This window comes from Mycteria americana, unplaced genomic scaffold, assembly GCF_035582795.1.
Source record: "Mycteria americana isolate JAX WOST 10 ecotype Jacksonville Zoo and Gardens unplaced genomic scaffold, USCA_MyAme_1.0 Scaffold_161, whole genome shotgun sequence".
Classification (NCBI taxonomy): Eukaryota; Metazoa; Chordata; class Aves; order Ciconiiformes; family Ciconiidae; genus Mycteria; species Mycteria americana.
The window spans coordinates 47,835-73,527 of NW_027445501.1; the positions used below are offsets into that span (position 1 = coordinate 47,835).

At 67.1% G+C, this 25,693-nt stretch overlaps 1 protein-coding gene across 1 annotated transcript in view; it reads right to left on the reverse strand.

The window, feature by feature from the left end:
* Positions 1–25,689, reverse strand: part of VARS2 (valyl-tRNA synthetase 2, mitochondrial) — a gene marked incomplete at its 5' end in the record, with an annotated part of 28,513 nt that extends 2,824 nt beyond the window's left edge. The window contains 23 exons of the mRNA XM_075489496.1: positions 2,933–3,085; positions 3,177–3,304; positions 3,413–3,491; positions 3,583–3,651; positions 4,109–4,213; positions 7,102–7,227; positions 7,334–7,404; positions 9,988–10,178; positions 11,445–11,521; positions 11,603–11,684; positions 11,814–11,917; positions 13,799–13,926; positions 15,349–15,439; positions 15,988–16,076; positions 17,647–17,758; positions 17,831–17,950; positions 18,031–18,112; positions 18,231–18,328; positions 18,422–18,488; positions 19,759–19,871; positions 21,425–21,525; positions 24,313–24,394; positions 25,480–25,689. Of these exons, the coding sequence (XP_075345611.1) occupies positions 2,933–3,085; positions 3,177–3,304; positions 3,413–3,491; positions 3,583–3,651; positions 4,109–4,213; positions 7,102–7,227; positions 7,334–7,404; positions 9,988–10,178; positions 11,445–11,521; positions 11,603–11,684; positions 11,814–11,917; positions 13,799–13,926; positions 15,349–15,439; positions 15,988–16,076; positions 17,647–17,758; positions 17,831–17,950; positions 18,031–18,112; positions 18,231–18,328; positions 18,422–18,488; positions 19,759–19,871; positions 21,425–21,525; positions 24,313–24,394; positions 25,480–25,689 (2,478 nt within the window). The remainder of the gene's footprint in view (positions 1–2,932; positions 3,086–3,176; positions 3,305–3,412; positions 3,492–3,582; positions 3,652–4,108; positions 4,214–7,101; positions 7,228–7,333; positions 7,405–9,987; positions 10,179–11,444; positions 11,522–11,602; positions 11,685–11,813; positions 11,918–13,798; positions 13,927–15,348; positions 15,440–15,987; positions 16,077–17,646; positions 17,759–17,830; positions 17,951–18,030; positions 18,113–18,230; positions 18,329–18,421; positions 18,489–19,758; positions 19,872–21,424; positions 21,526–24,312; positions 24,395–25,479) is intronic.
* Positions 25,690–25,693: the final 4 nt, after the last annotated feature.

A 25,693-nucleotide genomic window follows, 5' to 3' on the forward strand; every position in this document is an offset into this window, starting at 1 on the left:
TTGGGTCGGACGGACAGACGGACGGCGGTTGACTGAGGTGAGGGGGCGGGGGCAGGGTTGGAGGAGATGGACAGGCAGACGGGGTCAACAAGGTGAGGGTGGACAAAGGTTGACACCCAAGAGGATGCACCAAGAGGGATGGACAGACGGACGGACGCACTCAAGAGAGCAGACGAAGGTCAACGCTCAAGGAGACCTGATGGATTCGAGCGGATGGACAGACAGACAGCATCAAGCACGTCAAGGTGGGTTGGGTTTAATGGTCAAGGAGCTACAAGAGGTTGGGTGGGACAGACAGACAGATGTGCTCAAGAGCGGACTAAGATCAACGCTCAACGACCTGATGGATGGGGGTGGACAGACAGGTGGACACCGTCAACCACATCAAAATGGGTTGGGTTCAATGGTCTTGGGTGGGACGGACAGATGGATGCATTCAACAGGGTGAGGTTGGGCTAAGGCCAATGCTCCAGAAGACCTGATGGATGGGGGTGGATGGACAGACGGACACCATCAACCACATTGAGATGGGTTGGGTTCAGTGGAGAAGGTGCTGCAATAGATTGGGTGGGACAGACAGACAGATGTGCTCAAGAGCGGACTAAGATCAACGCTCAAGGACCTCATGGATGGGGGTGGACAGACAGGTGGACACCGTCAACAACATCAAGATGGGTTGGGTTCAGTGGTCTTGGGTGGGACAGACAGACGGATGCGTTCAACGGGGTGAGGTTGGGCTAAGGTCAACGTTCCAGGAGACGTTACGGATGGGGGTGGATGGACAGACGGACACCATCAACCACGTCAAGATGGGTCGGGTTCAGTGGTCTTGGGTGGGACAGACAGACGGATGCATTCAACAAGGTGAGGCTGGACTAAGGTCAACGTTCCAGGAGACGTTATGGATGGGGATGGACGGACAGACGGACACCATCAACCACGTCAAGATGGGTTGGGCTTAGTGGACAAGGAGCTGCAATAGACTGGGTGGGACAGACAGACAGACGCGCTCAAGAGCAGACTAAGATCAACGCTCAAGGACCTGATGGATGGGGGTGGACGGACAGACGGACACCAACAACCACATCAAGACGGGTTGGGTTCAGTGGTCTTGGGTGGGACGGACAGACGGATGCGTTCAACGGGGTGAGGGTGGGCTAAGGTCAACGTTCCAGGACACGTTATGGATGGGGGTGGATGGACAGATGGACACCATCAACCACGTCAAGATGGGTTGGGTTCAGTAGTCTTGGGTGGGACAAACAGACGGATGCATTCAACGAGGTGAGGCTGGACTAAGGTCAACATTCCAGGAGACGTTATGGATGGGGATGGACGGACAGATGGACACCATCGACCACGTCAAGATGGGTTGGGTTCAGTGGACAAGGAGCTGCAATAGCTTGGGTGGGACAGACAGACAGACGCGCTCAAGAGCAGACTAAGATCAGCGCTCAAGGACCTGATGGATGGGGGTGGATGGACAGACGGACACCATCAACCACATCAAGATGGCTCGGGTTCAGTGGACAAGGAGCTGCAATAGACTGGGTGGGACAGACAGACAGACAGACACGCTCAAGAGCGGACTAAAATCAGCGCTCAAGGACCTGATGGATGGGGGTGGACAGACAGGTGGACACCGTCAACCACATCAAGATGGGTTGGGTTCAATGGTCTTGGGTGGGACGGACAGATGGACGTGTTCAACAGGGTGAGGCTGGGCTAAGGTCAGTGTTCCAGGAGATGTTACGGATGGGGGTGGATGGACAGACGGACACCATCAACCACGTCAAGATGGGTCGGGTTCAGTGGTCTTGGGTGGGACAGACAGACGGATGCATTCAACAAGGTGAGGCTGGACTAAGGTCAACGTTCCAGGAGACGTTATGGATGGGGATGGACGGACAGACGGACACCATCAACCACGTCAAGATGGGTTGGGCTTAGTGGACAAGGAGCTGCAATAGACTGGGTGGGACAGACAGACAGACGCGCTCAAGAGCAGACTAAGATCAACGCTCAAGGACCTGATGGATGGGGGTGGACGGACAGACGGACACCAACAACCACATCAAGACGGGTTGGGTTCAGTGGTCTTGGGTGGGACGGACAGACGGATGCGTTCAACGGGGTGAGGGTGGGCTAAGGTCAACGTTCCAGGACACGTTATGGATGGGGGTGGATGGACAGATGGACACCATCAACCACGTCAAGATGGGTCGGGTTCAGTGGTCTTGGGTGGGACAGACAGACGGATGCATTCAACAAGGTGAGGCTGGACTAAGGTCAACGTTCCAGGAGACGTTATGGATGGGGATGGACGGACAGACGGACACCATCAACCACATCAAGATGGGTTGGGTTCAGTGGACAAGGAGCTGCAATAGATTGGGTGGGACAGACAGACAGATGTGCTCAAGAGCGGACTAAGATCAACGCTCAACGACCCGATGGATGGGGATGGACAGACAGGTGGACACCGTCAACCACATCAAGATGGGTTGGGTCCAGTGGTCTTGGGTGGGACGGACAGATGGACGTGTTCAACAGGGTGAGGCTGGGCTAAGGTCAGTGTTCCAGGAGATGTTATGGATGGGGGTGGACGGACAGACGGACACCATCAACCACATCGAGATGGGTTGGGTTCAGTGGTCTTGGGTGGGACGGACAGACGGATGCGTTCAAGACGGTGAGCTTGGGCTAATGTTCCAGGAAACGTTATGGATAGGGGTGGACGGACAGACGGACACCATCGACCACGTCAAGATGGGTCGGGTTCAACTGTCAAAGAGCTGCAACAGGTGAGGTGGGACAGACAGACGGACACACTCAATGGGACGCCACTGGGTTTAACACCCAGGAGAGATCCAAGTGGCCGGGCAGGACAGACAGACAGGCCCACGCGGGACAGACGGACGGGGCCACCCACCAGGTAGACGTCGCAGAAGCTGCGCAGCCAGAAGTGGTGGACGGCAGCCACGGCGCCGTGGACCTCCAGAGCCTCCATCCGCCGCCCGCACTCGCCCACCGCCTGCGCCAGCCGGCTCAGCACCCAGCGGTCCATGGGGTGCTGGGGCACCATCTGCCGAGGAAGAGGAGGAGGGAAGGGTGATGGATGGGGGATCCTGGGGTGGTGGACCTCCACCCTGACCTCCACCAACCCACCCCGGTACCTCCTCGGGGACTTGGGGGACAAAGCGGGGCTCCAAGGCGGCGAGGACGAACTTGACGGCGTTCCAGATCTTGTTGCAGAAGTGACGGTAGCTCAGGACCGCGCCCACGTCCAGGCGGATGTCGTCACCTACGGGGCGGGGTGGGGGGACGCGGGACGCAAAGGTGGGTCCTCAGGGTGGGGACAGGGCCACCTCGGGGTGGGGACAGGGGTGCTGGCGTTCCCTCGAACCCTTACCGTGGACGTTGTGGGAGCACAGGGCCATGCGGAGGGCGTCGGTGCCGCACTCGGGGATGCCGTGGGGGAACTGGCGCCTCTGGGGGGGGGACAGGGAGGAGTTTTGGGGGGGGACAGGGACACGTTTCGGGGGGGGGGGGGGACGACACAGGGATGGGGACAGCTCCTACCTGGCCCTCTGCGGCCACCGTGACCTCGTGGGGGTCCAGGATTCTGCGGTGGAGCCTCTCCTGCAGCTCCTGCAAGACAGGAGACCCTACAATAAACAAAGACGCCACGGTGGGTGCGTTGTCACGGGTCTGTCACCACGGCGTCTCCGTGACCCTCTTTTGGGGTCTCCGGGGGCTAGGCGGTTTGTTATTGTAGGGTCTCCAAGAAGGAAAGGGCAACAGGGTGTGTTTTTGTAGGGTCTGCAACACGGGGGTTCGTTATCGTTGGGGTTTTGGGGCGGAAAATAGCCGTCATCGTAAGATTTTCAAAGCGCGAGTTTGTTATTGTAGGGTCTCCTAAAAGAAAACTTCTCGCGGGGTCTCCGAGAGACGCGTTTATTGTTGGGGGGCGGGGGGGGGGGGGGGGGTGTCCCAAAAACCAGATTTGTTATTGTAGGGTCTCCGGGGGGGGGGGGGGGGTGTTTTGGGTGGGTCTGCGTCGGGGCAAGGGGAGAAAGCCGTTTTGTTATTGTAGGGTCTGCGGTACCTGGAGGGAGGCGCCGGCGATGACGTCACGGGGGTCGATGACGTTGCCCAGGGATTTGCTCATCTTGCGCCCGTGGGCGTCGCGCACCAGCGAGTGCAGAAGGACCTGGGGGGGGGGGGAAAGGGGGGGGGGGGGGCAGGACAGGCGGCGCTGAGGGACACGGGGGGGGACAGGGGACCTTGGGAAGGGGACAGGGGACACCCGGGAAGGAACATGACAGCCAGGAGAAAGGGAAGAAGGGACCCTTGGGGACAGAGGGGACACCGGGGAGCCCCGAAGGGACACGGGGAACCCCCCTGTGGACCCTGAGAAGGAACAAGACACCCTGGAGGGAGGGAAAAGGGGACCCTTGGGGACAGAGGGGACACCGGGGAGCCCCGAAGGGACACGGGGAACCCCCCAAAGGACGCTGAGAAGGAACAAGACACCCTGGAGGGAGGGAAAAGGGGACCCTTGGGGACAGAGGGGACACCGGGGAGCCCCGAAGGGACACGGGGATGCGCCGGGGAGCTCCGAGGTGGGGACAGGGGACCTTGGGAAGGGGACAGGGGACACCTGGGAGCCTCAAGAATGAACCAGACACCCTGGAGAGAGGGGACAGGGGACCCTTGGGGACAATGTGGAGGCCCGAAAGGGGACAGGGACACCCGGGAAGGAACATGACAGCCAGGAGAAAGGGACGAAGGGACCCTTGGGGACACAGGGGACACCGGGGAGCCCCGAAGGGACACGGGGAACCCCCCAAGGACCCTGAGAAGGAACAAGACACCCTGGAGGGAGGGAAAAGGGGACCCTTGGGGACACAGGGGACACCGGGGAGCCCCGAAGGGACAGGGGGAACCCCCCAAAGGACCCTGAGAAGGAACAAGACACCCTGGAGGGAGGGAAAAGGGGACCCTTGGGGACACAGGGGACACCGGGGAGCCCCGAAGGGACACGGGGATGCGCCGGGGAGCTCCGAGGTGGGGACAGGGGACCTTGGGAAGGGGACAGGGGACACCAGGGAGCCTCAAGAATGAACCAGACACCCTGGAGAGAGGGGACAGGGGACCCTTGGGGACAATGTGGAGCCCCGAAAGGGGACAGGGACACCCGGGAAGGAACATGACAGCCAGGAGAAAGGGACGAAGGGACCCTTGGGGACAGAGGGGACACCGGGGAGCCCCGAAGGGACACGGGGAACCCCCCAAGGACCCTGAGAAGGAACAAGACACCCTGGAGGGAGGGAAAAGGGGACCCTTGGGGACACAGGGGACACCGGGGAGCCCCGAAGGGACACGGGGAACCCCCCTGTGGACCCTGAGAAGGAACAAGACACCCTGGAGGGAGGGAAAAGGGGACCCTTGGGGACACAGGGGACACCGGGGAGCCCCGAAGGGACACGGGGAACCCCCCTGTGGACCCTGAGAAGGAACAAGACACCCTGGAGGGAGGGAAAAGGGGACCCTTGGGGACACCGGGGACACCGGGGAGCCCCGAAGGGACACGGGGATGCGCCGGGGAGCTCCGAGGTGGGGACAGGGGACCTTGGGAAGGGGACAGGGGACACCTGGGAGCCTCAAGAATGAACCAGACACCCTGGAGAGAGGGGACAGGGGACCCTTGGGGACAATGTGGAGGCCCGAAAGGGGACAGGGACAGCCGGGAAGGAACATGACAGCCAGGAGAAAGGGAAGAAGGGACCCTTGGGGACACAGGGGACACCGGGGAGCCCCGAAGGGACACGGGGAACCCCCCAAAGGACCCTGAGAAGGAACAAGACACCCTGGAGGGAGGGAAAAGGGGACCCTTGGGGACAGAGGGGACACCGGGGAGCCCCAAAGGGACACGGGGAACCCCCCAAAGGACCCTGAGAAGGAACAAGACACCCTGGAGGGAGGGAAAAGGGGACCCTTGGGGACAGAGGGGACACCGGGGAGCCCCGAAGGGACACGGGGAACCCCCCAAAGGACCCTGAGAAGGAACAAGACACCCTGGAGGGAGGGAAAAGGGGACCCTTGGGGACACAGGGGACACCGGGGAGCCCCGAAGGGACAGGGGGAACCCCCCAAAGGACCCTGAGAAGGAACAAGACACCCTGGAGGGAGGGAAAAGGGGACCCTTGGGGACAGAGGGGACACCGGGGAGCCCCGAAGGGACACGGGGAACCCCCCAAAGGACCCTGAGAAGGAACAAGACACCCTGGAGGGAGGGAAAAGGGGACCCTTGGGGACACCGGGGACACCGGGGAGCCCCGAAGGGACACGGGGATGCGCCGGGGAGCTCCGAGGTGGGGACAGGGGACCTTGGGAAGGGGACAGGGGACACCTGGGAGCCTCAAGAATGAACCAGACACCCTGGAGAGAGGGGACAGGGGACCCTTGGGGACAATGTGGAGGCCCGAAAGGGGACAGGGACAGCCGGGAAGGAACATGACAGCCAGGAGAAAGGGAAGAAGGGACCCTTGGGGACACAGGGGACACCGGGGAGCCCCGAAGGGACACGGGGAACCCCCCAAAGGACCCTGAGAAGGAACAAGACACCCTGGAGGGAGGGAAAAGGGGACCCTTGGGGACAGAGGGGACACCGGGGAGCCCCGAAGGGACACGGGGAACCCCCCAAAGGACGCTGAGAAGGAACAAGACACCCTGGAGGGAGGGAAAAGGGGACCCTTGGGGACACAGGGGACACCGGGGAGCCCCGAAGGGACACGGGGAACCCCCCAAAGGACCCTGAGAAGGAACAAGACACCCTGGAGGGAGGGAAAAGGGGACCCTTGGGGACAGAGGGGACACCCAGGGGACACCCACAGGGACACCGGGCAGCTCCGAGAGGCAACAAGGAACCAGTAGGAACCCCAAGAATGACCAAAACTCATGGGGGGGGGGGGGGGAAGAAATTATGGGATGTTTGGGACATAAAAGGATTCCTGGGGACCCCAAGGGGACTCCTGGGGACCGCAAGGGGACACAGGGGACATTGGAGGGGACATTGGAGGGGACCCCAAGCGGTACCTGGGAAAAGGGCAAGCGGCCAGTGAGCTGGTGGCCCAGCATGACCATGCGGGCCACCCAGAAGAAGAGGAGGTCGCTGCCCGTCTCCAGGACGCTCGTGGGGTAGAAACGCCGCAGGTCGGGGGTCTGGGGACAGAGGAGGGGACGTGGGGACGGGGACGCTGTCCCCTGTGTCCCCCGTGTCCCCTCTGTGTCCCCGCGTGTGTCGTCCCCCCCCCCCCCCCGACCTCACCTCTTCGGGCCAGCCCAGCGCGGCGAAGGGGAAGAGCGCGGAGGAGAACCAAGTGTCCAGGACGTCCGGGTCTGCAAGGGGGGGGCGGGGGGTCAGGGGGGACCCCAAAAGGTTCCGGAGCCTGGGGGGGGGTCAGGGGGGACCCCAAAAGGCTCCGGAGCCTGGGGGGGGCGATCGGGGGGGACCCCAAAAGGCTCCGGAGCCTGGGGAGGGGGGGGTCAGGGGGGACCCCAAAAGGCTCCGGAGCCTGGGGGGGGCAATCGGGGGGGACCCCAAAAGGCTCCGGAGCCTGTGGGGGGGGGGGATCGGGGGGGACCCCAAAAGGCTCCGGAGCCTGGGGGGGGGGTCAGGGGGGACCCCAAAAGGCTCCGGAGCCTGGGGGGGGGCGATCGGGGGGGACCCCAAAAGGCTCCGGAGCCTGGGGAGGGGGGGGTCAGGGGGGACCCCAAAAGGCTCCGGAGCCTGGGGGGGGCGATCAGGGGGGACCCCAAAAGGCTCCGGAGCCTGTGGGGGGGGGGGATCGGGGGGGGACCCCAAAAGACCTTGGAGCCTGGGGAGGGGAATTGGGGGGACCCCAAAAGGCCTCGGAGTCTGGGGGTGGAGGGGGGTGGGGGGACCCCAAAAGACCTTGGAGCCTGGGGAGGGGAATCGGGGGGACCCCAAAAGGCCTCGGAGCCTGGGGGCGGATTGGGGGGGACCCCAAAATGCTTCAGAGCCTGGCGGGGAATCAGGGGGGACCCCAAAAGACCTTGGAGCCTGGGGAGGGGAATCGGGGGGACCCCAAAAGGCTCCGGAGCCTGTGGGGGGGGGGGATCGGGGGGGGACCCCAAAAGACCTTGGAGCCTGGGGAGGGGAATTGGGGGGACCCCAAAAGGCCTCGGAGTCTGGGGGTGGAGGGGGGTGGGGGGACCCCAAAAGACCTTGGAGCCTGGGGGGGGAATTGGGGGGACCCCAAAAGACCTTGGAGCCTGGGGAGGGGAACTGGGGGACCCCAAAAGGCCTCGGAGCCTGGGGGCGGATTGGGGGGGACCCCAAAATGCTTCAGAGCCTGGGGGGGAATCAGGGGGGACCCCAAAAGACCTTGGAGCCTGGGGGGGGCGATCGGGGGGGACCCCAAAAGGCTCCGGAGCCTGTGGGGGGGGGATTGGGGGGGGACCCCAAAAGACCTTGGAGCCTGGGGAGGGGAATCGGGGGGACCCCAAAAGGCTCCGGAGCCTGGGGGGGGGGGGTCAGGGGGGGACCCCAAAAGGCCCCGGAGCCTGGGGGGGGCAATCGGGGGGGACCCCAAAAGGCTCCGGAGCCTGGGGGGGGCGATCAGGGGGGACCCCAAAAGGCTCCGGAGCCTGGGGGGGTGGGGGATCAGGGGGGGACCCCAAAAGACCTTGGAGCCTGGGGAGGGGAATCGGGGGGACCCCAAAAGGCCTCGGAGTCTGGGGGTGGAGGGGGGTGGGGGGACCCCAAAAGACCTTGGAGCCTGGGGGGGGAATTGGGGGGACCCCAAAAGACCTTGGAGCCTGGGGAGGGGAATTGGGGGACCCCAAAAGGCCTCGGAGCCTGGGGGCGGATTGGGGGGGACCCCAAAATGCTTCAGAGCCTGGGGGGGAATCAGGGGGGACCCCAAAAGACCTTGGAGCCTGGGGGGGGCGATCGGGGGGGACCCCAAAAGGCTCCGGAGCCTGTGGGGGGGGGATTGGGGGGGGACCCCAAAAGACCTTGGAGCCTGGGGAGGGGAATCGGGGGGACCCCAAAAGGCTCCGGAGCCTGGGGGGGGGGGTCAGGGGGGGACCCCAAAAGGCCCCGGAGCCTGGGGGGGGCAATCGGGGGGGACCCCAAAAGGCTCCGGAGCCTGGGGGGGGCGATCAGGGGGGACCCCAAAAGGCTCCGGAGCCTGGGGGGGTGGGGGATCAGGGGGGGACCCCAAAAGACCTTGGAGTCTGGGGAGGGGAATCGGGGGGACCCCAAAAGGCCTCGGAGTCTGGGGGTGGAGGGGGGTGGGGGGACCCCAAAAGACCTTGGAGCCTGGGGGGGGAATTGGGGGGACCCCAAAAGACCTTGGAGCCTGGGGAGGGGAATTGGGGGACCCCAAAAGGCCTCGGAGCCTGGGGGCGGATTGGGGGGGACCCCAAAATGCTTCAGAGCCTGGGGGGGACCCCAAAAGGCCTCGGAGCCTGTGGGGGGGGGATTGGGCGGGACCCCAAAAGGCCTCGGAGCCTGGGTGGGAGAGTCGGGGGGCACTTGAGGTGATAAAGGGGTGCTGGAGCTGGGTGGGAGGTGGCAAGGGGTGCCTGGGGGGGTGAGCGGGGGATTTTGGGGGTGCTGGAGGTGGGCAGGGGGCTGACAGAGGGTGTCTGGGGGCTGACGGGGCGGTGCGTGGGGGAGTTTGGGGTGCTGAGGGTGGGGTTGGGGTGCTGGAGGAGGATTTTAGGGTGCCGGAGAAGACTAGAGAGTGCTGAGGGCGGATTTAGGGGTGCCAGAGCATGGCTGGGGGGTGCCAAGAGGGTTTTGGGGTGCAGGAAGAAGATCTGAGAGGACAAAAAGACTTTTAGGGTGACAGGAAAGATTTTTGGGGGATGGAAAACTGTTTTAGGGTGCACAGGGGAATAGAGGGATGCTGGGGGGATTTTGGGGTGCCCCCCACCCCCCCCTCTCCTCACCTTGCTGGAGCTGGAGATCATCGGGGGGGCAGCGGAGGGTGCGGGCGGCAGCGGCGCGTGCCTCGGCCTCGCTGCGCCCCACTACCCAGAGTCCCTCGGGGTGCTCGGGGGGGGACCCCGCCGGGGGAACCCCCACCCGGTAGGCCGGCACCCGGTGTCCCCACCACAGCTGCCGCGAGAGGCACCAGTCCCTAGGGGGTGGGTTGGGGGGGAGAGGGGGGGTGATATCAGAGGGGTCCGGACGCCTGGGTCCCCCCCACCCTGGATGTCTGGGTCCCCCCACCCCAAACACCTGGGTCCCCCCGGATGCCTGGGTCCCCCCACCCCGGATGCCGGGGTCCCCCCTGCACACTGGGGTCCCCCCACCCCCAACGCCTGAGACCCCCACCCCGGACGCCTGGGTCCCCCTGGACATCTGGGTCCCCCCACCCCGGACACCTGGGTCCCCCCCAGACACGTGGGTCCCCCCACCCCAAATGGCTGGGTCCCCCCTGGACACCGGGGTCCCCCCACCCCAGATGCGTGGGTCCCCCCACCCTGGACATCGGGGTCCCCCCACCCTGGACGCTGGGGTCCCCCCCGGACACCTCGGTCCCCCCACCCCAAAGGCCTGGGTCCCCCCTGGACACCGGGGTCCCCCCACCCCGGATGCGTGGGCCCCCCCACCCTGGACATCGGAGTCCCCCCACCCCGGATGCTGGGACATCGGAGTCCCCCCACCCCGGATGCTGGGGTCCCCCCCAGACACCTCAGTCACCCCACCCCAAAGGCCTGGGTCCCCCCTGGACACCGGGGTCCCCCCACCCCGGATGCGTGGGTCTCCCCACCCTGGACGCCTGGGTCCCCCCACCCCAAAATGCCTGGGTCCCCCTGGACATCTGGGTCCCCCCACCCCGGACACCGGGGCCCCCCCACCCCAAATGGTTGGGTTCCCCCTAGACATCAGGGTCCCCCCCCCACCCCGGATGTGTGGGTCCCCCCCACCCTGGATGCCTGGGTCCCCCCCAGACACGTGGGTCCCCCCACCCCAAATGGCTGGGTCCCCCCTGGACACCGGGGTCCCCCCACCCCAAAATGCCTGGGTCCCCCCCCTGGATGCTGGGGTCCCCTCACCCCGGATGCTGGGGTCCCCCCCAGACACCTCGGTCCCCCCACCCCAAAGGCCTGGGTCCCCCCTGGACACCGGGGTCCCCCCCCAGACACCTGGGTCCCCCCACCCCAAAATGCCTGGGGTCCCCCCCCGGACGCCGGGGTCCACTCACCCTGGACACCTCGGTCCCCCCACCCCGGATACCGGGGTCCCCCCACCCCAAACAGCTGGGTCCCCCCTGGACATCGGAGTCCCCCCACCCCGGATGCGTGGGTCCCCCCCCCCAGCCACCTCGGTCCCCCCCACCCCAAATACCTGGGTGCCCCCTGGACACCGGGGTCCCCCCACCCCGGGGTCCCCCCCTCACCCAACGTTGTCCATCCACGTCTTCCAGTTCTTCTCGTGAAATTTGGGGACCAGTTTGAGACGCCCCGATGTCACCGCCTGGGGAGGGGGGAGGGGGGTCACAGACCCAGGCATCCGGGTGTGTCCCCTCCCCCCGCCACGTCCCCGTGTCCCTGTCACCTCTCGGGCACGCTGGGCCATCTCCCGGCACCGCAGGAACCACTGGCTCTTCAGCAGGTACTCGACGACGTCCCCTGAGCGGCTGCGGGGACGCGGAGGTCACCTCAGTCCCCGGGGACGTGTCCCCGTGGTGCGTGTGGGGGGGGACACGGGACACGGACACGTGTCCTGAGAGGGTGACACGGAGGGGACAGGGTGGGGACGGCGGTACCTGCACATGGGCAGCGTCATGGCGTGGTCCTGGGTGCCGCGGTACAGCCCTCGCTCGGCCAGCGCGGCCACCACCTTCTCCCGCGCCACGAAGCGATGGACGCCCTGGGGACACGGGGACGCGGCTGGGGACACGGGGACGGACAGGACGCGGCTGGGGACACGGGGACGGAAGGGACACTGGGAAGGCGTGGGGGACAGAGATGGGGACACGGGGATGGTGGGGACACAGGAAAATGACAGGGGACAGAGCTGGGGACAGAGGGGACACTGGGAAGTGACAGGGGACAGAACTGGGGACGTGGGGACAGTGGGGACACAGGGAAGTGACAGGGAACACAGCTGGGGACACGAGGACGGACAGGACGCGGCTGGGGACACGGGGACGGAGGGGACACTGAGAAGTCGTGGGGGAGAGAGATGGGGACATGGGGACGGTGGGGACACAGGAAAATGACAGGGGACAGAGCTGGGGACAGAGGGGACACTGGGAAGTGACAGGGGACAGAACTGGGGACGTGGGGACAGTGGGGACACAGGGAAGTGACAGGGAACACAGTTGGGGACACGAGGACAGACAGGACACGGCTGGGGACATGGGGACAGACAGGACACAGCTGGGGACATGGGGACGGAGGGGACACTGGGAAGTGACAGGAGACAGAACTGGGGACATGGGGACAGAACTGGGGACATGGGGACAGAACTGGGGACACAGAGAAGTGACAGGGAACACAGCTGGGGACATGGGAACAGACAGGACACAGCTGGGGACATGGGGACGGAGGGGACACTGGGAAGTGACAGGGGACAGAACTGGGGACGTGGGGACAGTGGGGACACAGGGAAGTGACAGGGAACAGAACTGGGGACGTGGGGACAGTGGGGACACAGGGAAGTGACAGGGAACACAGTTGGGGCCACGCGGACACAGAGGACACTGACAAGTGACAGGGGACACAGCTGGGGACATGGGGACGGACGGGACACTGGGAAGTGACGGGGGACAGAGTTGGGGACATGGGGATGGTGGGGACAAAGGGGACAGAGCTAGGGACACTGGGAAGTGACAGGGGACAGAACTGGGGACGTGAGGACAGTGGGGACACTGGGAAGTGACAGGGGACACAGCTGGGGACACGAGGACAGACAGGACACAGCTGGGGACGTGGGGACAGACAGGACACAGCTGGGGACATCGGAACGGAGGGGACACTGGGAAGTGACAGGGGACAGAACTGGGGACATGGGGACAGTGGGGACACAGAGAAGCAACAGGGGACAGAGCTGAGGACGTAGGGACAGAGGGGACACTGGGAAGTGACGGGGCAGAGAGCTGGGGACATGGGGATGGTGGGGACAAAGGGGACAGAGCTGGGGACACTGGGAAGTGCCAGGGGACAGAACTGGGGACGTGGGGACAGTGGGGACACAGAAGTGACAGGGAACACAGCTGGGGACACGAGGACAGACAGGACACAGCTGGGGACATGGGGACGGAGGGGACACAAGAAAATGACAGGGGACAGCTGGGGACAGAGGGGACAGCTAGGGACAGAAGGGACACCGGGAAGCGACAGGGGACAGAGCTGGGGACACGGGGACAGCGGGGACACCGCAAAGCGGCTGGGGACAGAGGGGACACTGGGAAGTGACGGGACAGAGCTGGGGATGGTGGGGACACAGGGAAGTGACAAGGAACAGAGGGGACACAGAGGGGACACAGAGGGGACAGCTGGGGACACAGAGGGGACAGCTGGGGACACAGGAAAGCAACAGGGGACAGAACTGGGGACACGGGGATGGTGGGGACACGGGGATGCAGCTGGGGACAAGGGACATGGACACAGAGGGGACACAGGGAAGTGACCGGGGACAGAGGACACAGCTGGGGACTTGAGCTGGAAGGGACACAGGGACACGCTCGGGGACAGATGACGCAATTTGGGGACGCGCGGACGGAAAGGACATCGGGAAGTGCAGTACCTGGAGCCACCCCCCGCCCGGGGGACACATGGTGCCATCGTCCCCGAGGACGGAGAGCAGGGGCAGCCCGTGGGCCCGGGCCAGCGCCAGGTCAGGGGGGCTGTGCCCCGGTGTCACCTTCACGGCCCCTGCGGGGACAGGGGACGCGCTGTCACCACCGCTGCCACCCCCCATCACCCTCACCCCCTCCCACTGTCACCGGCTGCCACCCTGTCACCTCCTGTCACCCCCACGGCCACCTCCTGCCACCCCCACCCCCTCCCACTGTCACCTACTGCCACCCTGTCACCTACTGCCACCCTGTCACCCCCTGTCACCCCCACGGCCACCTCCTGCCACCCCCACCCCCTCCCACTGTCACCTACTGCCACCCTGTCACCCCCACAGCCACCTCCTGTCACTCCCAGGGCCACCCTCACCCCCTCCCACTGTCACCTACTGCCACCCTGTCACCTACTGCCACCCTGTCACCCCCTGTCACCCCCACGGCCACCTCCTGCCACCCCCACCCCCTCCCACTGTCACCTACTGCCACCCTGTCACCCCCACAACCACCTCCTGTCACTCCCAGGGCCACCCTCACCCCCTCCCACTGTCACCTACTGCCACCCTGTCACCCCCACCCCCTCCCACTGTCACCTGCTGCCACCCTGTCACCCCCACAGCCACCTCCTGCCACCCCCACGGCCACCCTCACCCCCTCCCACTGTCACCTGCTGCCACCCTGTCACCTCCTGCCACCTCCTGCCACCCTCACCCCCTCCCACTGTCACCTGCTGCCACCCTGTCACCCCCTGCCACCCCCACGGCCACCTCCTGCCACCCCCACCCCCTCCCACTGTCACCCGCTGCCACCCTGTCACCCCCTGCCACCCCCACGGCCACCTCCTGCCACCCTCACCCCCTCCCACTGTCACCTACTGCCACCCTGTCACCTCCTGCCACCCCCACCCCCTCCCACTGTCACCTACTGCCACCCTGTCACCCCCTGTCACCCCCACGGACACCTCCTGCCACCCCCAGGGCCACCCTCACCCCCTCCCACTGTCACCTACTGCCACCCTGTCACCTCCTGCCACCCCCACCCCCTCCCACTGTCACCTGCTGCCACCCTGTCACCCCCTGTCGCCCCCACGGCCACCTCCTGCCACCCCCACCCCCTCCCACTGTCACCTACTGCCACCCTGTCACCCCCTGCCACCCCCACGGCCACCTCCTGTCACCCCCACCCCCTCCCACTGTCACCTACTGCCACCCTGTCACCCCCTGCCGCCCCCACGGCCACCTCCTGCCACCCCCACCCCCTCCCACTGTCACCTGCTGCCACCCTGTCACCCCCCGCCACCACCAGTGAGGCCCAAGCCCCTCAAACCAGTGACACCCCCCCCCAAAAAGGAACCAGTCACCTCCCCAAACTGGGACACCTACGCCCACACCCGTCCCGGTCCCCATACTGGTCCCAGTTCCTCACTCCACACCCATCCCGGTCCCCATACTGGTCCCAGTTCCTCACTCCACACCCGTCCCAGTCCCCATACTGGTCCCAGTACCGGTGCCGCGGGTGGGCTCCACCGCGGGGTCGGTGACGATGGGCAGGAGCTGCCCCGTGAAGGGGTGACGGACGTGGCGGCCATGGAGGTGCTGGGGAAGGGGCGTGGTCACTGCAGGCCCCGCCCCTACAGGTGTAAGCCCTGCCCCTCCCCAGCCAGGCCCCACCCACCATGCGCTATCCCTTTAAGAGCAGCGGAGTCCCACCCCCTTCAGAGTAAGCCCCACCCCTTTAAGGGCGGACCTAGCCCCTGACATCAAGCTTTACTGGCCAATCCCTGAGTGGCTACAGGGGTAAAAAGCTCCACCCCCTTTCTCCAAGCCCCACCCCATCCATTGGCCCCACCCCCAGAGTCCTTTAAAGCCAGCAAAGCTCCACCCCCAATGAGGAGACCACACCCCTTCTAACCCCAAGCCCCACCCCTTCACCTTATATGGACACACCCTCCCAGGGTGGAAAAAGGGGCGAGGCTACAATACAACCTCAGCACCCTCCCAGCCAATGCCTGCAAAGCAGTCCCGCCCCTGCTGCTGAAGCCCCACCCCTTCCCAGAAGCCCCGCCCCTTGCCCCACCTTCTAAACCTTGCCCTGCCCCCTTGGCCCTCAGGCCCCGCCCCCAGGAGGAGGCCCCGCCCCTTACCAGGTAGCGGGGGTCGGCGGGGTGCACGGCCACGGCCACGTCCCCCAGCATCGTCTCGGGGCGCGTCGTGGCCACCGGCAGCTCCAGGCCTGGACGCGTGGGGGGGGGGGGGACACACACGTCAGGGACACGAGGGGACGCTCGAGGACACGGGGGACACGGCAGGGACTCGGGGCGTGACACGGGCGACGTGGCAGGGGCACGGGGGGTGACACGGGGGACACAGGGAGTGACACGGGGGAGGTGGCAGGGACACGGGGGTGACACGGGGGACACAGGGAGTGACACGGGGGAGGTGGCAGGGACACGGGGGTGACACGGGGACACAGGGAGTGACACGGGGGACGTGGCAGGGACACGGGGGGTGACATGGGGGACGTGGCAGGGGCACGGGGGGTGACACAGGGGACACAGGAAGTGACACGGGGGATGTGGCAGGGACACGGGGGGTGACACGGGGGACACAGGGAGTGACACAGGGGACGTGGCAGGGACATGGGGGGTGACACAGGGGACACGGCAGGGACACGGGGGACACAGGGAGTGACACGGGGGACGTGGCAGGGACACGGGGGTGACACGGGGGACGTGGCAGGGACACGGGGGGTGACACAGGGGACACGGCAGGGACACAGGGGACGTGGCAGGGACACAGGGAGTGACACGGGGGACACAGGGAGTGACACGGGGGACGTGGCAGGGACACAGGGGTGACACAGGGGACACAGGGAGTGACACGGGGGACATGGCAGGGGCACGGGGGGTGACACAGGGGACACAGGGAGTGACACAGGGGATACGGCAGGGACACGGGGGGTGACACGGGGGACACAGAGAGTGACACGGGGGACATGGCAGGGACACGGGGGGTGACACGGGGGACACAGGGAGTGACACGGGGGACGGGGCAGGGACACGGGGGGTGACACGGAGGACACAGGGAGTGACACGGGGGATACGGCAGGGACACAGGAGGGACGGGGGTGACACGAGGGGACACTCGAGGACACGGGGGACATGGGGAGTGACACGGGGGACACGGGGAGTGACACGAGGGTGCACTCAAGGACACGGGGGACATGGCAGGGACACGGGCGCGTGACACGGGGGACACTCAAAGACACGGGGGACATGGCAGGGACACAGAGGTGACACGAGAGGACACTCAAGGACACGGGGGACATGGCAGGGACACGGGGGGGTGACACAGGGGACACTCAAGGACACAGGGGACATGGCAGGGACACGGGGGGGTGACACAGGGGACACTCAAGGACACAGGGGACATAGCAGGGACACAGAGGTGACACGAGAGGACACTCAAGGACACAAGGACGTGGCAGGGACACGGGGGTGACACGAGAGAACACTCAAGGACACAGGGGACATGGCAGGGACACGGGGGGTGACACAGGGGACACTCAAGGACACGGGGGACATGGCAGGGCCACGGGGGGGTGACACGGGGGACACGGCAGGGCCACGGGGGGGGTGACACAGGAGGGACACCCACGGACACGGGGGGGGACACATGCACGTCAGAGCGCGTTGGGGGACCTGGCGCCGCGCAGGGGCCACGCGGGGCCACGCGCAGAGGGGGACACGAGGGGACAAAGGGGGACACGAGGGGACAAAGGGGGACACCCACGAGCCACTCACCGTCCCCGCCCTCCACGGGGTAAACGAAGGTGACGAGGACGCCGAAGGTGACGGGTTGGGGACAGCCGGGGACGCGCAGGGCCGTGGGGCCGGTCAAGGCGCGGGGTTCCACCTGCCGAGACACGGAGGGGGACTCGGAGCAATTCGGGGACAATTTGGGGACACTTTTGGGGACAGGGCTCACCTCCACGTCGGCCAGGGCGGAGCGCAGGGCGCAGGACCAGGTGACGAGACGTCGGTCGCGGCGAATCAACCCGGCCTCGTGCAACCGCACGAAAGCTTCCGCCACCGCCCGCGAGAAACCCTGAGGGGACGCCGTTGGGGACGTTTGGGGACGTTTGGGGACATTTGGGGACGTTCGGGGACCCAAGCGTCCGGCCTTACGGGGTCCATGGTGAAGGCGCAGCGGCTCCAGTCCAGCGACGCTCCCAGCGCCCGGAGCTGCTGCAGGATTTCGTCACCGTGCCTTCGCGCGGGAGAGGAGGGTGACGCGTCCTCGGGGTCGTCACCCCGTCCCCGTTTGTCACCCCGTCCCGTTTGTCACCCCCAAAGCCACCACCTCGCGTCCCCGTCGTCACCCTTACCGTCGTTTCCAAGCCCAGACTTCATCCAAAAACTCCGAGCGGGTCAGATCCTGACGCCGTAAACCTCGCCGCTGCCACAGCCACCGCTCCACCACCGCCTGGGGACGTTGGGGACATTTTGGGGGGGGGGGGGACACGTGACGCGCGTCGGGGACGTGGCGGGGGGTGGCACGGGGGACGCGGGGTCTCACCTGGGTGGCGATGCCGGCGTGGTCGGTGCCCGGCACCCAGAGCACGGTCCAGCCCTGCATCCGCCGCCTGCCGCAGCGCCGACGGCACCCAGGCCGCCATTGAGACGCCCCCACCCCACCCCCCCCCCGCAGCACCCATGGGTGACGCCACCCCCCCCCCCAGCACCCATGGGTGACACCACACCACCCCCCCCAGGGCACCCCTGGGTGCCTCCACCTCCCTCCCGGGCCCCTCAGGACTCTGCAGCACCCCCAAATCTGCCCTTCAGGACCCAAATCACCCCCCTGACACCCCCTGGGTGACCCCCTGTGCCCCCCCCCCCCCAAATACCCCCTGAGACCCCCCCAAATACCCCCAGGGGCCCCAATCTGCCCCCCCAGCCCCAAATACCCCCCAAGACCCCCCCCAAATACCCCCCATGACCCCCCCCAAATACCCCCCATGACCCCCCCAAAACCCCCAAATACCCCTCAAGACCCCCCCAAATACCCCCAGGGGCCCCAATCTGCCCACCCCCACCCCCAAAGACCCCCCCAAATACCCCCAGGGGCCCCAATCTGCCCCCCCAGCCCCAAATACCCCCCAAGACCCCCCCCCAAATACCCCCCATGACCCCCCCAAATACCCCCAGGGGCCCCAATCTGCCCACCCCCACCCCCAAAGACCCCCCCAAATAGCCCTGCATCCCCCAATTCCCCCCCAGCCCCAAAATACCCCCCAAGACCCCCCCAAATACCCCCAGGGGCCCCAATCTCCCCCCCCCAGCGCCAAAATACCCCCCAAGACCCCCCCCAAATACCCCCCAGAGGCCCCAATCCACCCTCCCCGCCCCAAATACCCCCCCAAATACCTCCCAGGGGCCCCAATCTGCCCCCCCCGCCCCAAATACCCCCCAAGACCCCCCCCCAAATACCCCCCAGAGGCCCCAATCCACCCCCCCTGCCCCAAATACCCCCCCAAATACCTCCTAGGGGCCCCAATCTGCCCCCCCAGCCCCAAATACCCCCCCAAGACCCCCCCCAAATACCCCCCAGAGGCCCCAATCTCCCTCCCCCAGCCCCAAAATACCCCCCAAGACCCCCCCAAACACCCCCAGGGGTCCCAATCCGCCCCCCCAGCCCCAAAATACCCCCCAAGACCCCCCCAAATACCCCCCAGAGGCCCCAATCCACCCCCCCCCGCCCCAAATACCCCCCCAAATACCTCCCAGGGGCCCCAATCTGCCCCCCCCGCCCCAAATACCCCCCCAAATACCTCCCAGGGGCCCCAATCTGCCCCCCCCCCCGCCCCAAATACCCCCCCCGTACCCCCATCTGCCCCCCCCCGCCCCGCTGACCAGCGCACGAGGGCGTCCTGGAGAGCGACGGTGAGGGCGTGGCCCAGGTGCAGGGAGCCGGTGACATTGGGGGGGGGCAGCACCAAGCTGAGCACGTGGCCCCCCCCGGAAACCTGGGGGGAAAAAAGGGGAGACCCCCCCCCCCAACGCAGGCTGAGACCGGGCACAACTCGCCGCAGGAGTGAGCCAGCACCGGGCACCGCTCGCCGCGGGAGGGGGCTGAGACCTGGCGCCGCTCGGCGCAGCCGCGGTGTATTTACCCCCCCCCCACGGGTGTTTTCTGCCCCCCCCGGGTATATTTACCCCCCCCACAGGTGTTTTCTGCCCCCCCACGGGCATATTTAACCCCCCCAGGGTTGTTTTCCACCCCCCACAAGAGTATTTGACCCCCCCACGGGTGTTTTCCGCCCCCCGCAAAACTATTCGACCTCCCCCACGGGTGTTTTCTCCCCCCCCCCCCCCCCCGAGAGTATTTGACCCCCCCACGGGTATTTTCCACCCCCCGAGTGTTTTCTGCCCCCCACGGGCATTTTCTCCCCCCCCCCACGAGTGTTTTCTGCCCCCCACAAAAGTATTCGACCCCCCCACGGGTGCTTTCTGCCTCCCACGACAATATTTGACCCCCCCACGGGTATTTTCCGCCCCCCCCCCCGGTGTTTTCTGCCCCCCACGAGAGTATTTGACACCCCCCCGGGCATTTTCTCCCCCCCCCACGAGTGTTTTTTGCCCCTACAACACTATTCACGCACCCCGCCCCCGGGTGTTTTCACCTCCCTGCAGTGTTTTTGCCCCCCCCCGGGGTGTATTCCCCCCCCACGGGTGTTTTCTGCCCCCCCCCCGACAGTATTCACCCCCACACACAGGTGTTTTCACCTCCCCCCAGGTGTTTTTGCCCCCCCCCCCGGGTGTATTACCCCCCCCGGGTGTTTTCTGCCCCCCCCCACGACAGTATTCACCCCCCCCACGGGTGTTTTCACACCCCCCACGGTGTTTTTGCCCCCCCCCGGGGTGTGTTCCCCCCCCCACGACAGTATTCACCCCCCCCACGGGCGTTTTCACCCCCCCCGGTGTTTTTGCCCCCCCCCCCCCCCCCGGGTGTATTCCCCCCCCGGTGTTCCCCCCCCCACGGGTGTTTTCACCCCCCCACGGGTGTTTTCTGCCCCCCACAACAGTATTCACACCCCCCACACAGGTATTTTCACCTCCCCCCGGTGTTTTTGCCCCCCCCCCCGTGTATTCCCCCCCCCCACGGGTGTTTTCGGCCCCCCCCCGGGTGTTTTCACCCCCCCACGGGTGTTTTCTGCCCCCCCACGGGTGTTTTCCACTCTCCACGAGAGTATTTACCCCCCCACGGGTGTTTTTGGGGGCCCCCCCGGGTATATCCCCCCCCCACGGGTGTTTTTGCCTCCCCCACGGGTGTATTCCCCCCCCCACGGGTGTTTTCTGCCCCCCACGACAGTATTCACACCCCCCCCCCCGGTGTTTTCTGCCCCCCACAGGTGTTTTCGCCCCCCCCCACGGGTGTTTTTGGGGGCCCCCCCCGGGTATATTCCCCCCCCCGGGTGTTTTCGCCCCCCCACGGGTGTTTTGGGCCCCCCCCCGGGTATATTACCCCCCCACGGGTGTTTTCGCCCCCCCCCCCCCGGGTGTTTCCGGCCCCACTCACCGCGGGGGGGGGGCTGAAGAGGCCCTGCCGCTCCCACCAGCCGTACCAGGCCGCCTCCACGTAGCGGGGGCTGTAGGCGGGGGGCAGGGGCACCCCCGTGGCTGCGCCCCAAAAGTGTCACCCCCTGTCACCCCCACAGCCCCCCTGTCACCCCCCCGTGTCACCCCCTGTCACCCCCACAGCCCCCGTCGCCCCCCCGTGTCACCCCGTCACCCCCACAGCCCCCCTGTCACCCCCACAGCCCCCCTGTCACCCCCCTGTGTCACCCTGTGCCACCCCCACAGCCCCCCCGTCACCCCCGTGTCACCCCGTCACCCCCCCGTGTCACCGCCTGTCACCCCCACAGCCCCCCACCCCCTGTCACTCCCTGTCACCCCCTGTGTCACCCCCCCGTGTCACCGCCTGTCACCCCCTGTCACCCCCACAGCCCCCGTCACCCCCGTGTCACCCCCACAGCCCCCCACCCCCTGTCACTCCCTGTCACCCCCACAGCCCCCGTCACCCCCGTGTCACCCCCACAGCCCCCCACCCCCTGTCACTCCCTGTCACCCCCCCGTGTCACCGCCTGTCACCGCCACAGCCCCCCTGTCACCCCCCCGTGTCACCGCCTGTCACCCCGTGTCACTGCCACAGCCCCCCCATCACCCTGTCACCCCGTGTCACCCCGTGTCACCACCACAGCCTCCCACCCGTCACTCCCTGTCACATCCCCGTGTCACCTCGTGTCACCGCCACAGCCCCCCCGTCTGTCACCCCCCTGTGTCACCCTGTGTCACCCCCTGTCACCCCCACAGCCCCCCACCCCCTGTCACCCCCCCGTGTCACCGCCACCGCCCCCTGTCACCCCCCCATCACCCCGTGTCACCACCACCGTCCTCTGTCACCCCCCTGTGTCACCCTGTGTCACCCCGTCACCCCATGTCACCCCCACAGCCCCCACCCCCTGTCACCCCCCCCGCGTCACCGCCACCGCCCCCTGTCACCCCCCCATCACCCCGTGTCACCCCCTGTCACCCCGTGTCACCACCACCACCCTCTGTCACCCCCCTGTGTCACCCTGTGTCACCCCGTCACCCCGTGTCACCCCCACAGCCCCCCACCCCGTCACCCCCCCGTGTCACCGCCACCGCCCCCTGTCACCCCCCGTCACCCCGTGTCACCCCCTGTCACCCCGTGTCACCACCACCGCCCTCTGCCACCCCCCTGTGTCACCCTGTGTCACCCCGTCACCCCGTGTCACCCCCACAGCCCCCCACCCCGTCACCCCCCCGTGTCACCGCCACCGCCCCCTGTCACCCCCCGTCACCCCGTGTCACCCCCTGTCACCCCGTGTCACCACCACCGCCCTCTGTCACCCCCCTGTCACCCCCCCGTGTCACCGCCACCGCCCCCTGTCACCCCCCCATCACCCCGTGTCACCCCCTGTCACCCTGTGTCACCGCCACCGCCCCCTGTCACCCCCCTGTCACCCCCCCGTCACCCCCCGTCACCCCGTGTCACCCCCTGTCACCCCGTGTCACCACCACCACCCTCTGTCACCCCCCTGTGTCACCCTGTGTCACCCCCACAGCCCCCCACCCCCTGTCACTCCCCCGTGTCACCGCCACCGCCCCCTGTCACCCCCCTGTCACCCCCTGTCACCCCGTGTCACCACCACCGCCCTCTGTCACCCCCCTGTGTCACCCCCACAGCCCCCCACCCCTTGTCACCCCCCCGTGTCACCGCCACCACCCCCTGTCACCCCCCCATCACCCCGTGTCACCCCCTGTCACCCCGTGTCACCGCCACCCGCCCCCTGTCACCCCCCTGTCACCCCCTGTCACCCCCCGTCACCCCCTGTCACCCCATGTCACCACCACCGCCCTCTGTCACCCCCCTGTGTCACCCCCTGTCACCCCCACAGCCCCCCACCCCCTGTCACCCCCCGTGTCACCGCCACCGCCCCGTCACCCCCCATCACCCCGTGTCACCCCCTGTCACCCCGTGTCACCACCACCGCCCTCTGTCACCCCCCTGTGTCACCCCCTGTCAACCCCTGTCACCCCGTGTCACCCCCACAGCCCCCCACCCCTTGTCACCCCCCCGTGTCACCGCCACCACCCCCTGTCACCCCCCATCACCCCGTGTCACCGCCACCGCCCCGTCACCCCCCATCACCCCGTGTCACCCCCTGTCACCCCGTGTCACCACCACCGCCCTCTGTCACCCCCCTGTGTCACCCCCACAGCCCCCCACCCCTTGTCACCCCCCGTGTCACCGCCACCACCCCCTGTCACCCCCCATCACCCCGTGTCACCCCCTGTCACCCCGTGTCACCGCCACCGCCCCCTGTCACCCCCCTGTCACCCCCCCGTCACCCCCCGTCACCCCGTGTCACCACCACCGCCCTCTGTCACCCCCCCGTGTCACCCCCACAGCCCCCCACCCCTTGTCACCCCCCCGTGTCACCGCCACCGCCCCCTGTCACCCCCCGTCACCCCCCCGTGTCACCGCCACCGCCCCCTGTCACCCCCCATCACCCCGTGTCACCCCCTGTCACCCCGTGTCACCACCACCGCTCTCTGTCACCCCCCTGTCACCCCCCCGTCACCCCGTGTCACCACCACCGCCCTCTGTCACCCCCCTGTCACCCCCCTGTCACCCCCCCGTGTCACCGCCACCACCCCCTGTCACCCCCCCATCACCCCGTGTCACCCCCTGTCACCCCGTGTCACCACCACCGCTCTCTGTCACCCCCCCTGTCACCCCCCCGTCACCCCGTGTCACCACCACCGCCCTCTGTCACCCCCCTGTCACCCCCCTGTCACCCCCCCGTGTCACCGCCACCGCCCCCTGTCACCCCCCCGTCACCCCCTGTCACCCCGTGTCCCCCCCTGTCCCCCTCGCACCCTTCCTGCCGTCGGGCTCCAGCGGGTGCTGATATTCCACGACGGTTTTGGGGGTCCAGCCCTTGGGGGGGGCTGTCGCCGCCTGGGGGGGGAGTGCAAAACCAGTAAAAACCAGTACAAACCAGTATGAACCAGTACAAACCAGTATACACCAATACAGACCAGTATACACCACTACTCTGCCCCCACAAACCCCTCCAGCCCTCCCAGTGCCCCCCAGCTCTGCCCCCAGTCGCACACCTCTCCTCCCAGTTGCCCCCAGTGCTTCCCAGTTGCCCCCAGTATCGCGCAGCCCAGTGTGCCCCATCTCTTCCCAGTCCCGCCCAGTCCCCCCCAGTCCCCCCAGCCCCTCCCAGTTGCCTCCAGTGTCCCCTAGCCCCTCTCCCAGTCCATCCCAGTAACCCAAAGCCCCTCTCCCAGTCTCCCCCAGTTGCCCCCAGTATCTCCCAGCCCCTCTCCCAGTTGCCCCCAGTGTCCCCCAGCCCCTCTCCCAGTCCATCCCAGTTGCCCCCAGTGCCCCCCAGCCCGTCTCCCAGTGTCCCCCAGCCCCTCCCAATTGCTCCCAGTGTCCCCTACCCCCTCTCCCAGTCCCCCCCCAGTTGCTCCCAGTCCCCCCCCAGTTGCTCCCAGCGTCCCCTACCCCCTCTCCCAGTCCCCCCCCAGTTGCTCCCAGTGTCCCCTACCCCCTCTCCCAGTCCCCCCCCAGTTGCTCCCAGTGTCCCCTACCCCCCCTCCCAATCCCCCCCCAGTTGCTCCCAGTGTCCCCTACCCCCTCTCCCAGTCCCCCCCCAATTGCCCCCAGTGTCCCCTACCCCCCCTCCCAGTCTCCCCCAGTTGCCCCCAGTGTCCCCTACCCCCCCTCCCAGTCCCCCCCCAGTTGCTCCCAGTGTCCCCTACCCCCCATCCCAGTCCCCCCCCAGTTGCCCCCAGTGTCCCCTACCCCCCCTCCCAATCCCCCCCCAGTTGCTCCCAGTGTCCCCTACCCCCTCTCCCAGTCCCCCCCCCGTTGCCCCCAATGTCCCCTACCCCCCCTCCCAGTCCCCCCCCAGTTGCTCCCAGTCCCCTCCCAGTTGCCCCCAGTGTCCCCTACCCCCCCTCCCAGTCCCCCCCCCAGTTGCCCCCAGTGTCCCCTACCCCCCCTCCCAGTTCGTCCCAGCCCCCCCGTACCTGGGGCCCGGCCCCCCCCAGGGCCGCTCTCTCCCGCCGCTGCCGCTGCCGCCTCTCCTTATGCTCCCGGCCGCGGAGCCGGGCCTGCTCGGGGGGATCCCACGGCGGAGCCACGGGGGGGGCCCCGCTGCACCGGGCCCGGCTCCCCACGGGTGCCCCCAGGCCGCGTGGGGCGGCGCTCAGGACACGGGCCAGCGTGGGGGCCGCCATGATG